Source organism: Drosophila virilis, chromosome 3 (genome assembly GCF_030788295.1).
Source record: "Drosophila virilis strain 15010-1051.87 chromosome 3, Dvir_AGI_RSII-ME, whole genome shotgun sequence".
NCBI lineage: Eukaryota > Metazoa > Arthropoda > Insecta > Diptera > Drosophilidae > Drosophila > Drosophila virilis.
In genome coordinates, this window is record NC_091545.1 from 25,808,059 (window position 1) to 25,825,395 (window position 17,337).

General features: G+C 38.8%; 1 protein-coding gene across 1 annotated transcript; it reads right to left on the reverse strand.

Annotated features, from left to right (window-relative positions):
- Positions 1-2,988: 2,988 nt before the first annotated feature.
- LOC6623448 (uncharacterized) lies at positions 2,989-3,932 on the reverse strand. Its single transcript, XM_002048536.4, has 2 exons — positions 3,792-3,932; positions 2,989-3,721 (listed from the first exon to the last, which is right to left on the reverse strand). The coding sequence occupies exons 1-2, from the start codon at positions 3,796-3,798 to the stop codon at positions 3,099-3,101; spliced, it is 630 nt and encodes a 209-aa protein (XP_002048572.1). The 5' UTR covers positions 3,799-3,932; the 3' UTR covers positions 2,989-3,098.
- Positions 3,933-17,337: the final 13,405 nt, after the last annotated feature.

The window sequence follows — 17,337 nt, forward strand, 5'->3', positions numbered from 1 at the left end:
GACACACACACACATACACACATGTTAGCCTAAATAGGCGCACGTCTATCAGAGGCAGAACCAGGACGAGAGTCATTAGAAGCTGGGGCCAAGTAGATTTTTATGTAATGTCGCTTGGTTATTGCTTTCATACATTTATTTTATTTTATTTGCCGCACACACACACACACACATACTCATTGTATGCAATTTAATATTTCAACTGCTCATTTTTATTATAAATTGTAGAGTATTGGAATGATTTATCGATTTGTCTTAGGTTATGTAACGCACATGCTGTAGAATACAAAAAATAATCCTTCCTAAGAATAACAAATTTGAAAATAAATATAACAAATTCAAACAATAAGGAAGTCAGTTTTGAATTGGGAACAAATGGAATTGAAACAAAATTTATATAAATAGTTGGGTTCACATTTTCATTAGCCGTCCTATATATAAAGCTGATTCGGTTAATATATTAAAAGCGGGATATAGGATCAATCCGCTTCGATCCTAAAGACAGGTGCAAATGGCACAATTATGTTGCATGTAAGTTGACAGTTATATCTTGGAAACAAGTGGAATTGAATAGAAATTTATACAATTATTTGACTACACATTTTAAGAAGTGTAAAGATATTCAAAAACCTTATAATTTGCAATGAAATCAAACCTAGAGCCGAGTGGGAATGGAACGCAATTCAAATTAACAATAATCTCTTGTAACTAAATGGAATTGAAACAATATTAAAATACAGATAATTCGGGTAATATTTAATTTGAAAAGAAGTTAAATTTCAATTTCCAAACTGTTTCAACTCGATTTATTTTGCATTGGAATTATCATATATCTCATAAGAATTTGAACTTGATTCCACAAAGAGAACTTTGTTTAAATCTTGGACTGGACATCTGCAGCTTATTTAGATATTTAATTTGCATGGAAATTAAGCTCAATTTCTAAACCGAGTCGATTGCTAGGACACGGTGGAATAGAACACAATTTATACGAAAAGTTGACAGCTAACTCTTGGAAACAAGTGGAATTGAAACAACATATATATCACAAATCAGAATCTTAAACAGCTTCCGAGCGGTTTAAATCGAAAAGCCGTTAAATTAGAACTTTGTTGTGGAATGCAACAATTAAATAATTTGTGTTAACCTGCAAGCAATTGTGCAAGGTATTCGGTATTCGCATTCTTTGGCCCGAAGGTCCATCAAGCAACGGGAGAAGACCAGCACCAGGACCAGGGCGAGGACGTGGTCGAGGACCAGGATCAGCAAAAGGAGCAGCAGCTCACTCGCTCGCCTGTCAATGACAGCGCCGTCGACGTCAGCATCAACGTCAACGCCGACTGACGTCCGTCAGAGTTTTGTGCGTCAGCGTCCGTTGAGCACGTTGCCGCTTCACGTGACACCGACGAGGATGCCAACGATGCCAAGGATGCCAGGCTGCTGCCCCACATCCAGTCGCAATGCGCCCGCCCAGTCCACATTGCGGCTGCCTTCTGCGTGTAATTGCCGTTGTAATGTCGCCCGAACGCGAATATAATTGCTAAAATGTTGCCTCCAACCGACAGACGTGCCACTGGCCAGTCGCCGGTCGCCATTCGCCAGTTGCCAGTTGCCAGTCGTCGGTAGCTACGACACTTTTCCATTTGAATTTAATTTTAATTTACGCCCAACGGCCGTTTTTTGCCCCGGAAATTGGCAATGGCAATGCGAACATTCCGCACACACCGAGACCAAGTCCAACCCATCGAGTCGAGCCTGACCAAATTCGAGACGAGTCCTGTCCGCACCGTTGAGTTAATGAGTGAGCCGCCGGCAGACATTTGTGCAACTGGCCAAATTGTAAAAGGAAGTCTAATTGAAGCAGCGCCAAGCAATTAGTCGATAAATTGAAACTACCAAATTTAAATACAGTCAACGATTTTGGCTGCCATCGTATTTAACTCAAATATTCCAGACTCATTTGTTAGATATACATATATGACTTTATAATTTTCCACTCTGGAATATCACGCATCTTCTGCTTAACAAACGGTTATACCCCTTCATTTTTCTCATTAATAATCATGATCAGCTTTGAGCTCGCGGAGTAGTTTTCCGCTGCCCGAAAGTCGTGCAGTTGTACGCCGACTCATTAGTTGTAATGACAATTAACAAAGAAATAAAATTAGAATTAAAAAAAAAAAGAAGTTAATTATGCACATAAAATACCGAATGCGGCATACCCTAACCTGGTGTCGCTTGTGTTACTTCTTTCGCACTCCAAGCACATTGTTTCTTTTTTTTCTATTTTCTTTTGTGCGTCATCCTTAACGTTTCTGCTGTGCTGCAACCGTCTCTGTAGGCGTCCAATATTGTGAAGAGCATTTAACTGTCTGGCATTTAGTGGTTCGCTGTAAAGCTGTAAAAGTAACAGAACCCAACAAATATTTATGTATGCAAAGATGAAGAAAATTTGTTTTCAAATTTGGTAAAACTATTAACCACGCTATGTTAATTTCATTAGCATGTCTCTGTCTTTCTTGTTTTAGTGACCGGCTTTTATATTTATCTTATTAATTGCGCTAATTAGCCGTCCACTTAGCGTATCTTTACCGGATTTTCGGATTGTCTGAGACGGCCTGAGACAGCCAGATCCCATTGTCTGACGTCAACGATGTCGCCACATTAATAAATCAGTTTAAATTAATTTAGTTGACAGTTTTTTTGCTAGCCAATCCATCGGCTGATTTTTCTGCTCTGCCCAGACTTTCAGTCTTCCTAGCTGCGCATGACTAATGTTGATTTGAAAATTTCGGCACGCCGAATATTAAATGCACTTGCAGACATAAAGACAATGGACACCGACCCATTGTGCCTCTGATGAGCTAGATGATATAGATTCTCTTGTTGCTATGGCAACTAATTTACATACGAGCAGACAGCCGAACTATATCGACTCGACTCTTGATTGTGATCAAGAATATATATATATATATAAATACTGAATGGTCACTCAGTCGATACGATACACATTTTATTACAAAATTATAATGTACTGTAAGCGTAAACAGGCAATAAATACACATATTTATGAAACATTTATGAATAATGAAATAAAATTAATACAAATGTGGATTATATTTAAATTTGGTAGCCAGATACTGCTTCATCAGCTCGTTTCTTTCGTGGAGTAGACTATTTCGCTGCCTCTGTATTTCGTTTGCCTCCTCCAAAGTGATTCGAATGGCGCGCAGCTCCGCGACACGCTGCGCCTCCAATCCCGTCGCAAATCCTGCATTCTCAACATCAATCTCTCGCTGATCTTCGCTGATGCGGCTGGAAACCAGCTCGTCAAAGTTGGGCTCATCCATTAACACTGCTGGATAATCGGTGCCGAGCTCTTCTTTTTTCACCTCAAGCCTCGGCTCAGTCTCTTCTACTTCGGGTCTCCCCTGATCGGACGTTTCTGGTACGGTGCCAGCCAATATTTCGTCCATCGGACCAAAGTATTCCCAATTTGGCTCGACATCTTTGTTTTGGCGTTTGATATTGAAATAGGTGCGGCACATGTTCCGAAATTTGCGATCCAATTTAATATAGCTGGTCCTAAAGCCGTGCTGCTCGAATTCCCGGACAACATGCTGCCAAATCTCAGTGCGTTTTTTGTGTCGCTCGTGAAACTCTTGCTTGTATTTCAAATAGAGCCGCAAAAGCAGTTTGGTTTCCTTGTCGGACCACTTGCCTGCAGTAAAAGGGATGCAAAGCCATCTAAAATGTTATTTACTAAGAATATATATTTGATTTATGCTCACGCGTCATAATTTCTCTAAAAAGTAAACAAAACAAACTCGGCGTGCGGCAAAATGTTGATCAGCCAACAGCTGGCAACTGGCAGCTGCTTGTTGTGAATGATAAATATCGATGCAGCCAGCCAGACAATGCACAAGCACATACATGTGTATCGATACTGGGCCAGCTTATATCGATGTGCTGCTATCGATACGCCGGTTGGCTGCTACGCGATATTTATCAGATGCGTGCGTTAAAATAGGGATGGCAATTTTGAAATTTGCATTCGCAAGGGTTGTTTTTATTATATTTACGTTCTTGATAAATCGTATTGATACAAGCGTTTATCTACATTTTTGTTTATTTAGCAGCACTTTTTGACTTGCTACACTTAATGCTCGTTAGCTGGTTTTATTTTTCAACATCCTGCCAAAACTCAGGCCATGTTTGCGGTTCCTTTTTGTTGCCACCTTCATCCGCATTTGCCTGCTCGTTGTTCTGCTGCATATTCTCAAATTCGGCAAGCTTTTGCAGTCGCAAATGCATGCGCTGCTCCAGCTCCGCAATGCTTAACGTCGACGCCCGTTTGCCCTGCAATGGGATCTCGTCGGCCTCGGAAAAGTCTTGCTCGCATATCTTTGGCACATGCTCCTCACATTTGTGAGGCCCAATTTGCAGTCCATCCCCAGCACCTTCATAGCGCTCACTCGCACTCGCACTCGCACTCGCAAGCCTGATCGCAAACGACTGATCGACTGTCTCCGTCTCGTTCTGCAGCATTTTTGTCACCAGAATTGTGGCCCCCAGGCTGGATTCGGTTTCCTCGCTCAGTTGCCGCCATGAGTCTGCCATTGTTATGCTTGCGTGTGTATTTGTGCTCTTTGTCTAATTGAAAAATTATATATAATTACGCCCTTTGCTCTGGAAATGATTTTGAGTAAGTTTTTTATGCGAGTGCGCATTTACGTAAATCATTTAACAAGTTGTTCGCAGCTTGTTTAGTGTGCGTGCGTTCGTGTGTGTGTGTGTGTGTTTGTTTGAGCGTGTCTGTGTATTAGTGAACTTTTGATCGAAAAGCTCTGCGCTCCTTTGTTTGAGCTTTTAGCTTACACAGAATATGCCCCGGCTTTTAAGTGCGTGATGAGCTTATATGTAAATGTAACTAATGTAAATGTAACCAGCTACATTTCCATTTGTATTGAGTTGAAAATAATTGACTGAATTACCAAATAAACAGTTCATAAACTTGTGCATTTTCTGCTCCACCTGCTCCAAGACAAAATGCCAAGGTTCGCATCTTGTTGTAGTATATTGGCCAACCGTCGAGCAATTTACAGTTAAGGCTAACTAACTGAAAAATATCAAAAGTTAAGCAAACAAACTCTGGCAATGCTTCGAGTCGGAGTCAGAGTCGGAGTCGGAGTCGATGTCTGAGTTGGTGGCTGGTTAATGCTTTGGTTTCTGTTTGCTTTTGGCTTTTTGGGCTCGTTTCGGCTGTGGCTGGCCCATGGACTGTGTCTGTCTTGTCTTTTGGCTTCAGTTTCTGGGCAACATTGGGCAATGCCTACACACCCATATTTCGTAGAAAAATAATAATATAAAAAAATAAATTTGGGTGCGTTAGTCAAACACTGATAAAAATCATAAGCCATAGATGAGGAGCAGCGCGCACACATCGTACGTGTCTGAGACCAGACATTAGGACAAAACCAAGCCAAAATATATTAGGCCAATTATGTTTCACCACAAAATGTACATGTACATGCCGTCAAGTGGCCTCCTTTGCCCCCTCCTCCACCTCCTCCTCCTCCACCTCCTCCTCCTCCTCCTTCGTCTGCGTCTTCGCCTCTGCTGGCGATATCTCGATGCAGGCCCCGAAACGTGCAACAGCATAAGCGAGAACGCAGTCGACCCAAAGCGAGCTGAGCCCATTTTGCTAGGGTGTCTTTTTTTTCTCTCTTCTTCGTTTTTGTTATTGTTATCGCACTCTTTTCTATTCGTATCTACGGTCTTGTGCCGTGCCTCCTATCAAGGCACTAGCATCGGCAGCGTCTACGAATATTTTCATTTGTTCTTTTCAGGTTCTGCTTCCTTACATTTTTCTCTTGGTGGGCAACAAAAGGAAAAAGTGGAAAAAAGAAGAGGGACACAGTCGTGCGTAATTAATTTCGAGGATTTGAATTCAGATATTTGGCGATAGCAACGTGTATAAATAATTTCCATATCTGACACGTACAGCGTACCTGTCAATGGGTCTTCAGCTCAGATCTTGATGAACCATCAGGGGCAGCACTCACTTGGGCAAGAACTGCTTTCATTTCATTTGTGGGTCACTCAGGTTCACTTGTTGATAATTGGGCGTTGGATTTCTCTATTAGGTGTCAACGGTTTTAGGGTTACACTGGTTAGGCAATGTCTAAGGTGCTTACATCATATAATCGGATATTTCAATTAGTCTCTGCTGTTGAACCAATTAAATTTATATTATTACATATATACGCAAACTGATTGACTGACTGATTGGGGTTCAACACTCGGTCCAGCAAGTTGAGAAAGTTGAATATTTACAGTGTGACCTTATCTGATTTAAGTGCACGCGAAGACAGTACTGTTATGCCAAATTGCATTCAGTTTAAGGTTTTTTTTTGTAACTTTAACGCAGAGTTTCTTATTAAAATAGCCATTTTATTTATCGCCCCACTATGCGATTCTCATGAATTCCAGCAAGCTTTTCATGACTTTAAATGAAAATATTTGTGTGCATCATTATAAATGAAATATAAAAGTACATATGTATGCTATTCAAGGGTATACAAAGTTTATTTCTTGTTGTTCTGTCATATGCAAAATAAAAAAAATCTATCGCCCTACTATGCGATTCTCATGAATTCAAGAGAGCTTTGGACACAGGCAAAATATGTGTTTGTAATCTAAGAAACTTTATTTTTGCATGCAACTTTCTCCTAGGTACATACATGTTTGTGCATATATGTATGAATGTATAATTTTATAGGGTTGTATACATATATACATGGTTCCCATACCAAATATTAAATATAAGAAAAATATGCCATTTCAGTGCCTTAAATTAATTTAATTATTACTTATGCCAAATGTGTAAACAATTGTTTGACAACGGCAAAACCAACTATTTGTTTGTTTTTGTATTATTTCTTACATATCATTCTTCTTCTTTATTACTATTTTTATGAATTCTATTAGTAAATACTATAAGCAACTATGATAAATTTAAGAAAAAATATTAACAATATTTGAAAGTATTTATTTTGCTAAGAAAGTCGAAAAATCATTTTTGTTTCTAATGTGAAAACAATTTCTTGACATACTGTATATATATTCTCGTATATCAAACGGAGTCAAAGTTACTTCCCGTATATAGATGCATATATATGTTTATATATATATCTCCATTTTTGTCTAAATATATTTGTTCACCTTTCTTTCTCTGTCGCTATCTCTTTCGTTCTCTGTCTCTATCTATTGTTTTCTTTTCCTTTATATTTCTCCGTCTCTCTCTCTCTCTCTCTCTCTCTATCTGTCTTACTTACGCTCTTGTTCAATATATCTATCTTGTTTTTTTTTTGTTTTCCAACTTTCTTTTTTATTTTAGGGTTGTCAATATATGCATGGAAATTAAAAGTTCCATGTGTGAAGATTTGGGGAAATTCAAGCCTGGACATGTTTTATCTCTTGATTAGAATTAAATTAATTGGTTTTAATTTCAACAGCGCTTAGTTAACATTAAATAGATTTGATATAGATTAACATTTAGAGTGGTTAGCATCTGGCGAGTTTTAGGCAACCCCGCGAGTTTTCACCCTGATGTAGAATGATAAATGCGACCTATAAACTTGGCTGATAAGTTGAAATTTATCAAAACAAGAGGGCCTCACAGTGTTTTTGGGGGCATCATTTGCAGCGAGTGGAAATAGAAAATGACTTTCGACACGGTTATCAATAACCGGCTATCGATATTTTATGAAAATTGATACGGCACAGTCGGCGCCCTGCAGGGCGCTCCCAAATAAATATAAATAATAATGGGCATTATTACAGTTTATATCATCCTAAATAGTTTTTTCTTTTTCTCTTGCCTTGCCCTTCGGTTTCTATGGTTTGTTATCCTAGACTCCTTTACCAATGCCACTCATAAGCGCACTAATCCGTCAAAATTTATTGCCATAACTGTGCCGAGCAAGCTGAGGATGTGGGTTGTGCACTGTGGACTGAGACGAGGATGAGAGTCAGGGAGCTTCGTCCTGGCAATTGATAACGTGCGTGTGAAATTTATCAAATAAATTGAGGCCATAAATGTCAAAGCTGCGCATGATTCATACACAGCGAAAGAGACACAGACACCGTTTGAATGCGGGGCTCAGGGAGAGAGAGAGAGAGAGAGAGAGAGAGAGAGAGAGAGAGAGAGAGAGAGAGAGAGAGAGATAGAGTGAGAAAGGACGAGCAGATCCATTGCTGATGCTGCTTATTAGACAGCTTCCGTTGCCAATCAAGATGCCTGCCCATGCCCAAGCTCCCGATTCGCCTTGCCATTGCCATTAGCTGACAAATGTCTCGGTCAAATTTCGCGACTGTTCGCAATTTATTAAAAAGCCATCAAAAATCAAGCATCAAAGTTCATGTGTGGGCAGCATTACAAATAAGCCGAGAATTGGCTATGCCGAACTGTGCGAATACCCTGTGCAATTGAGTGGGTAATAAATATTATAAAAGTTGAATTCGTCCAATTTGATGTGCAGATTCTCATAGGATGCACACAGATTAGGGATATTTCACTTTGCATATACCTTGGTACGATGCCCCCAAATTGTGCCCACTTTTCTAAATGCAGCCCTGGGACTTGGTATTTACACACCTTTTCATGCAATAAACAGTCGGATTATTCAAGAACGAATTCCGAATGTTGTGTGGCAAGGGAAGTTAAAAGTAAAGAAGACATATAGAATGGAGTATAAGACATGAAGTCAAATATATTAATATATATAGGAATAGGAACTATCAGGAAGATAAATTTGAGTCAGATATGAAGTGCAATAAATAAACATATAAGAATAAAACTTATTCTTAGCAAACGAATCAAGGAAAGAGAATTTATTGTATTTCAATAGAAGATCGATTAAAGTGTCGCTGGGTGCAGGGAATCTCATAGCCGGGCACACCCGACTGGTACACTCTTGTGTCTCTTTGTTTACAATCAGAAAGCGTGGCGAAAAGGTGTAGGCTACGGGAGCTTTTGAATACCCAACCTGAAATTTCATTTCGGGTTTCAGCTCTGAGGTTCAGCACAGCGTGTCTATCATTATTTCGAGTTCTGACTCGTTTACTTTTGCACTCCGATTGCACAAAAAGAGCAGAACACATTTTAACGCTATTATTAAATTTGGCTCTTTTTGCTGCTTTTGGTTGAACGTGGGCAATGACAATGCATTGTGCTCCCTGTCGCAATACAAAAGGCAGCTATTTTATGAATATACAAATAATACGAATACGAATACGAATGCGAATACTCATGACTGACTGCAGCGATTCCCAGTGCTCGGTGCACTGTGCGAAAATCAACTGTGATTGCAACATGATACATTAGCCTGCCCCAAGAATTAACCACCTTTAATAGTTGGACACAGGGAGTCTCATTCATGCACGTCTTGAAGAGTACAAGAATATAAATCTGATACCTTTTTAAATAATTTCCCTAGATGCCTAATTATAAGTACAATACATAATATAAGTACACAATATTTTTTTTTAAATATTATATACATTTATATAAAATATTTTAATATTTTTTATATTATATACTCTTGATTATTTCTTAGAAGTTTCTTCTATATTAGGGTATGTCTATTATTAACATTTTTGTTCGTATTATTATTATTTTATTTTCATTATTATTTTATATTATTTGAATATTTTATAAAAATCAATTATTTATCGTCGGCTCTTTGCTATTGTACTCTGGATGCCATAATATGCCAAACCATTCGTTAACTTTTTAAATGAGCCCCTGTCAAGTGGCCCCCGCCCCTCTCCCTCTTTCGCTTAGTTTCTCGTTCCGGTAAAGGAAAACAAATAATGTGCTTATGCAGCATCATCAATTAGATCTGAAAACTGAAACCGATTCCAATCATGGCCCAACAAATGGCCAGCAATGCGACAGAGAAACCGACAGAGCTCTTAATAAAAGTCAATTGGCAACCACACAAGTTCGGGTCTGTGTAGGGCGTGAGGGGAAGGGGTTGGGGGGGTTGCGTTTGGGTCTCGTGCACATTTGAAATTTGAATAAAATGTCTTTTTATCGCACTTAAAGGCCATTTAGTAAGCTAAATTATACCGGAGAGCAGGGTATTACAAGTACGCAAAACAGAAATGCCAAATCCAAATCCAAGACCGAGCCCGAGCCCAAACCCAAAGCCCGTACCGAAACTCCAATTCGAAAAACCAAAACCCCACAAAAATCGCAGTCAAATTGGCCATGTTAAACCGCAGACCATTTGCTTGGGCTATTGTTGATGTTGTTGCAAGTTGTGTAGTTGACCCGACTTATCTTCAACGGCGGCCAACGTAAACTTGCCACAAATTGGCCGAGAGTTGTTGCTGTCGATGTTGTTGTTGTTGCTGCATAAGTCCAATTTATTTTTGGTTGTTTTTTTGTTTCTTTATTGTTTTTTGTTACTTCAAAGCAAAACCAAATCGAATTAAACCAAAATCTACATAAGCTTTTTCTCTCTGTGTGGCTCTCTGTATCTATGGGCTTGCTGCTGTCCCCCACTGCGCCTCCTACCCCTCCCCGTTCCCTACCTAGCCCCAGCCCGTGCCCCCTTTCGCTCCATTTGTCCATTTATTTGTTGTTGCTGGGCATGAATTACATTTCTCTTTGCATTCGCTTTGTAGCTGCTGCTGCCTTTTTCTATGCTGAAGCATAGGGTATCTCGATTTTCTCACACCATTCGTAACGCCTGCTAATAATAATAATATTTTGTATTATCAATCTAAATACTGATTTTATCTATATATAGAGTTTATATAAAATATAAATAAGACTTTATTTATATAATGACTTTCTATACTCATATAATACTCTAGCGGGCATTACCCTGCTTTGCCCTGGGTAAGATTTTTGTTGGTTAAATTTTATACATTACTTTTCCACACATTTTCCGCAAGTGGATTATACTTTTAAGTTCTCTGGAAGTAAATTTGAAGCCGATTTAATGACAAATATTATTCAACAAATCCCACAAAATTTAACTGTCACGCCTTGGGCTTTGTTTTGATCACCAATCGGTTGATCAGGACAAACTGCTTTTATATAGAAAGCTATAGAGATAGATTGTCATATATCTGTTAGTGCCGAGTGTTTGTTATCCGCTCTTATATATTTTATATCGGAACTTCATGCTCAGCTAACTTTAGTCAATTTTCCGAGCTGCTCTGGCGTTTGCCTTAAAATGTCATTGATATATGTTAGGGTATTTAATATTCGGCTAATTGTATATAGCTGCTTTTTCCTGTTTTGTTTTTTACTTTTTCTTTTGTATTTTTTCTAAATGCTAATTTATGGGCATGTGTTGCCATTTGGTTGCCGTTGGGTAATTTTAGTACCTACCAGCAACAGCAACAACAGCAACAACAACAGCAACAGCAACAACAACAGCAACAACAGCAACAACAACAACAACTGGCAACAGGAAATGCAGCAAAGCGAAATAAAAAGTTGAGTAAATTGCATATTTATGAATCTGTCAATTGTTTATACTAAGTTTTGGATGGTTGTTCTTGTTCTTGTTCTTGTTGCTGTTGCTGTTGCTGTTGCTGCTGCTGTCGTTTTCCCAGAATTTCACATTTTGTTATTTTTATTGCTAGTTTGTTTCTGTCTTCTGTGCTCACCCTCCCATTTGTTTTTGGTTTTTTCTCCTTTGCATTTATGCACTCTTGAATCGCCCTAATACATGGCCATAACATATGATACTATTGCCAACCGATTCGCTTGACGGCTCGCTCCTCTTTGGAGTTGCAGTTCCAGTCTATAAAGCAAATGAAACAAATACGGAATAAGAGGAAGCAGCACTGAATCCGTATCCTGTTTACGATCCTATTTCAATGAATTTTGATGTGTTTTACGCACAGCAAATGTGAATAGTTTTTCAAGTTTGTTCCGCTGAAATTAACAAAGAGTCAATAACTCGCATAAATTGAAGGAAGCTCTTCTTAAAAGACATGAATAATTTCCACAAATTGTCAATATTGCAAAAGAAAATGCCATCTTATTATCGAGGGAATTGTTTTGGGTTTGTGCTCTTGGCTGAAGTGTGTGCGCACATGATCACAATTGCGGTCATATTATTAGAAACCATTCGGTTGTGCTTGGCATTTGGCTAAATGTGTTCGCCATAAACTTAAATCAATAAACCGAACCAAACAACTTTCGGTACAAGCGTATAGAGAAAGAGAGAGAGCGAGCGAGCGAGAGGGATGGACCCCAGATTTGGTTCGTTCTGTTGCCCATTTCATGCGAAAGGCATTAAATAAGACCAAAAGGTATAAACACAAACCGGCAAACAAATATGCCCTGGCCCGGCTCGTCTGGCCTGGCCAAATGGTCGGGGAGCCATACTGAAAACAAAAACAGTCGAAATTCCTTCACAGAACATTTATTTCGGTTGCTTTTTCGTTACACACATTGATTTTCGAGGCGGCAACAACAACAACTACAATTTCAAGCCCTGCACAAGTTCTGAGAGGGGGCTAAAAACAACAACTGAATGCAATAAACTTGTGTAAGGTAAATGGCAAACGTATTTTGTATCTTGTAGATACCACACACACACACACACACACACACACACCTGGCTGCAGCCGCACCTCTTTGCGTTCGCTTTTAATAAGTACATATCGTATGTGTATTTGCATATATGTATTTGCATTTCGCAGACACTTGAAACTCAAACAAACCGAACTCCTCTTCCAACAGTTTCTGCAGCCTCTTCCCATCTACCCATCTGCCCATCTTGTGCTGGGGTCTCTGCTCAAGGGCCACCCAAAAAATTCTCAAGTGCAGCAAACAACTTAGATGCATCGTCAAACTTTTCGTGCCCCTGCGGCGAGGGTATTTCAGTTTTGTCACATGCAAAGGGACACAGTTTCCAAACTGAAAAACTACTTAAGGACAGTCGAATGTGAGTTTTGATATTTCTATATGTATTTGATTTCTCGCAAACTGTCGGAAATAAAATATAATTCAGCAAAAGGTCTCGTGGCGAGTGCCTTACATTTTTATATAAGTTGTGTCTTAGTCTGAAATGTCTATTATAATTTATTTTGGCATGCAAACTATAAATTTCTATATTTTATTTGTGTTTAAAATTTGTATTACAATGAAAAATGTAATTAAAAAATGGTTCTGAAATTTGCTTAAAATAAATGGAACATTTTTTTATCTATAATGAAATTTAAGTTCTACTGCATGAACGTATTGCACCAGAAAAACAACAACAAGCTGATGATAGACAGTAGAATACCCTGTAAATTGTGGCGACTTTATAAATGCAGTCAATGAGATGTGCATTAGAAATAGAGACAAGGCAATATTAGTCTCAAAATAAGCCCAAGTCTTATATACCCTCCAGAGAGTCACACACACTGAGCATAATTACTGCCGCGTACCGTTAATTGTGAACCACATCCGCAGGCATTAGTCGCACTGCGGCAACAGCGAAAAAACTGACCAAAACATTAAACAGAATAGACCGAAAAAAAACATAGGTAAAAAAAAATGGGAAAAAAAACTCGTCGAAACAGAACAGCGCACAACTTAGTAGTAGTTGGCAGTAAGTACTTTGAGATAGCGATAGGGAAAGAATCAGCGAGTGAAATTCATTGTGAATTCTCATTAGCAGCAGGTAAACACATTTCTGGAACATTGCTTTTAATTAGTGAAACAGACGGGCCCTGTCACGGCCCCAACAAGGTGACCAGGTGACCAAAAACAGCGGAGGGCGAACACCCGGTGCCTTTTTAATTGCGAGAACGTCAAAACATTTACCAGATTAACGCAATCCAGCTTGAAGTAAATTGTTGGACAGCCAAAAAAAAAAAACCAAAAACAAAAAAACTACACATTGCCAAAAAGAAAGAAACAGAACGAAGGCAGAAAGTAAACGAAGCCAAGCAGAAAAAAAAACATAACCCCCCGACAAAAAGTAAAGCCAAAGGTCTGTCAATAGAGTGCAGGAACTCAGGGGAAAAGAGGGCCAGAGCTAGGTGAGAGCATGGCTCGACTTTTATCTGATAAACTTGCACTAATTTGTGTACACTTAGCGAGCTGGTCGATGAGAATGGGAATGGGTTTGGGATTGGGAATGGGAATGGAAAAGGAATATACGAGTGGGTAAATCTAAAAGCGAGAGGGGGTGGAAAATGTAGCAGAAGGCGCACAGATGATCGTGACGCAAATTGACCGCTGAGTACTCGCCGCAATCAAAATAATATACATACACACACATATATATAAATGTATATATGGTAGGTATGTGGGCACATACATATATCAACCCCATGAAGAAAATGTTTTACATTAATTTTGATATGGCAACGTTTTTGTTGTTGCTGTAGCTATTATTTTTATTGCACTTGGTTTACTCGGTTCTTTAGCTTTGTAGCTGAGAATGTTTCGGAAGTAATGTGCATAGACATGATTACTAGTTAATTCTCAGCAGTTACAGAAATAAGTTAATCATATAGAACATCGAATACCCTGCGCAGACAACATTGGAACAACATGAAGAAGTATATGGATCGAACTTGGAGATGGTATATATTCATATTGTTATCTTTATTTAACAAACAACTTTTTAAGATCATAGTAAAGTTAGATATGTATTGAAATAATTCTTAATATAGACCGATTTTACTATGATCCTTCAATCTTACAAGCAATTCTTAATGGTAATCTTCGGTTCGTGAAACCTATTTTTAGATTTTTAAATGGAACATTTAATTTTTACATAATGTATTTATATACATATTTCTATAAAAAATCATAATCAAAAACAATTTACAGCCTTGATTAGAGTGCACTGAGAAATCTCATGGATGGGGTAATGGGTAACGCCTGATTCATAATGTCTTGAGAGTAAGTGTCCGCTCAAGAGGGGTATACCACTGTACATGCATGTACATAGATTTTTGGTATGAAAATATAAAGGTTATAATATAATATTTTCCCTGAAATATTATCTTCCTTCATATAAATGTACATATATTTGGTCTCTTTAGTTTTAGTAAGTAATTAGTTAGAGTATTTAAGTTTCGTTGGTTTTTATATGCACATATATATTTTGCTAGCCTCACACATTTTGCTGGCCAAGTTTGTTTTTTTGTTCGCCTTTTTTCGTACAATTACTTCTCTTTCTTCTGGGCGCAAGTAAAGTGTAATATAGATTTTTTCGGTGCTTTGCACCGAACAGATACATTTAAAGTCATTCAGTGCAGATACGTCAAGACCAGGCCAGAGATAGAAAGAGAGAGAGAGAGAGAGAGCCAGATAGGCAGAGGGAGAAGGTGTTCGGGATGGGCAACGAATTAACTACAAACGACTACACATTAATGCCAACTTAACAACAGAAGCCGTCCAACAGACAGACAGGCGGTAAGAGCGACCAGCGGAAGGGCGGGAGGTTCAGGAACGGACAGACGGACAGACGGACGGACGGACGTAGGGACGGACGGACGTAGGGACGGACAAAGGTTTGCTGGGGCAGCAGCGAAAAAAAACCCCAGAAGCTATCGTGGCAACGACGACATGCAAACAGAACGGATATACGAACGACTGAAGCTGCGACTGTGTCAAACAGGGATAGAGAGGGAGCGAGAGCGTCAGAGATAGGGAGAGCGAGAGAGAGAGAGAGTAACGCAACTACAAGATACAGATACAAGATAGGCCCACGGACATGGTCACGGCATGGATATGTATTTTTGGGCCTGGCTAAAACCGACCATATTTTATGTGTGTGTGTTTTCTGGCTTCTTTCTTTGTTTCTCTTTTTTTGTTTGTTTTTTTTTTTTTTTGGTTTGGTTTGGTAACACACACTTTTGTGAATACATTCTTTAAAATTAACATATAGTCTTCATATACCCAGAAAAACGAAGCCAAATCTGAGAAAACAAAGTAAGCGGCAGCACCTATAGACATCTACATATTTACCTATATATATATACCAGATATTGGAGACTCTCCCACTTTAATTCGAATTACCTGTTAATCATGCATCAGGTTTTTCTCATACATCTCTTGCTTATGATATATCTATGTACGTTATAACACAATAATTCCCAAAGCATGCCGAACAATAGTTTTTTTTTCCAAACAAATAAACGATTAGGGATTTATACCTGGCCTCTAATACTTCAATTTCTGAATAGATTCGCACATTGCTTGAGGTACTCACGCGTTCTGCTGAATCACTATCAAGGACCTTTTCCCTGGCCCAACTGCAGTCGGTGGCAAATTCTTGATGCGTGGACGGATTGCCATATAAATCCGCATCCAGCCTAATCCCTGACATCAAAGCAAACCACGAAACTGCTTTGACAATGGCAACAAATCCTTTACATTCTTTGAACAGGGCTCAATTATAGAAAATTGCGCAAATCCTTCAAAGTTTTGACTACACACTCACGCACACACACATACCCCGAAAGTTCTTGTATCTTGTATCTTATTAGCGCTCTCAACTTGCTCTGACATTAATCCCCCCACAACAGCTCCACCTCCAACAAGCACGCACACAAACACACACTTAGAATTTAGCCCTAAGATGTATCTGAAAGTGTTGCAAGTTGCCTGCAACTTCAACTTGGCTGCACATAAGCCGTTGACAAAGACGCAGACCAAAACCAAGAAGACGAAGACGAAGACGAAGATGAAGCTGATGTTGAAGTTGAAGCCGCCTTTGCCCTGACAGCTTGCCCCACCTCAGCCTGTTCGCTACATGAACAAAACATATAATAACAAAAGGAAATACTCATTAGATAGCTGCCGAAGTTCAGATACCCTAACATATTCTCTGCAGCTCTTCTATGATAATGAAATCAAAGCTAGTGTACATTCAAAGTTTCTCCATATATTTTTATAGATATATCTACAAAAAGTATTTGAAAGATCTTCATATATATTCTATATCTTCAATGAAACTGTTTAAAAGTTTGAACTAACAAATGTTTCTATACGAAAGTAGATCGATTTCGAACGGGTTGGCTTATATTTAAAAAAAAATTTAGTTTGGTTTAGATATCTAGTAACAAAAAATGTTTGGCAGTTATAAGATATAGCTTTGCGATCTGGCCAACTCCGACATATATGAAATATTCAGATGTGGCTATATAGCAATCATATAAACACTTTGCTTAGTCTGATATAGATAAAGGCAAATGTCTTCTTCAGGGCGTTACAAATTTATTGAGGAATTGATGATAGCCTCTGTTAGAGTATAAACGCCACACAAGAGCCGATTCCGATTCCGATTACCGCTGCCG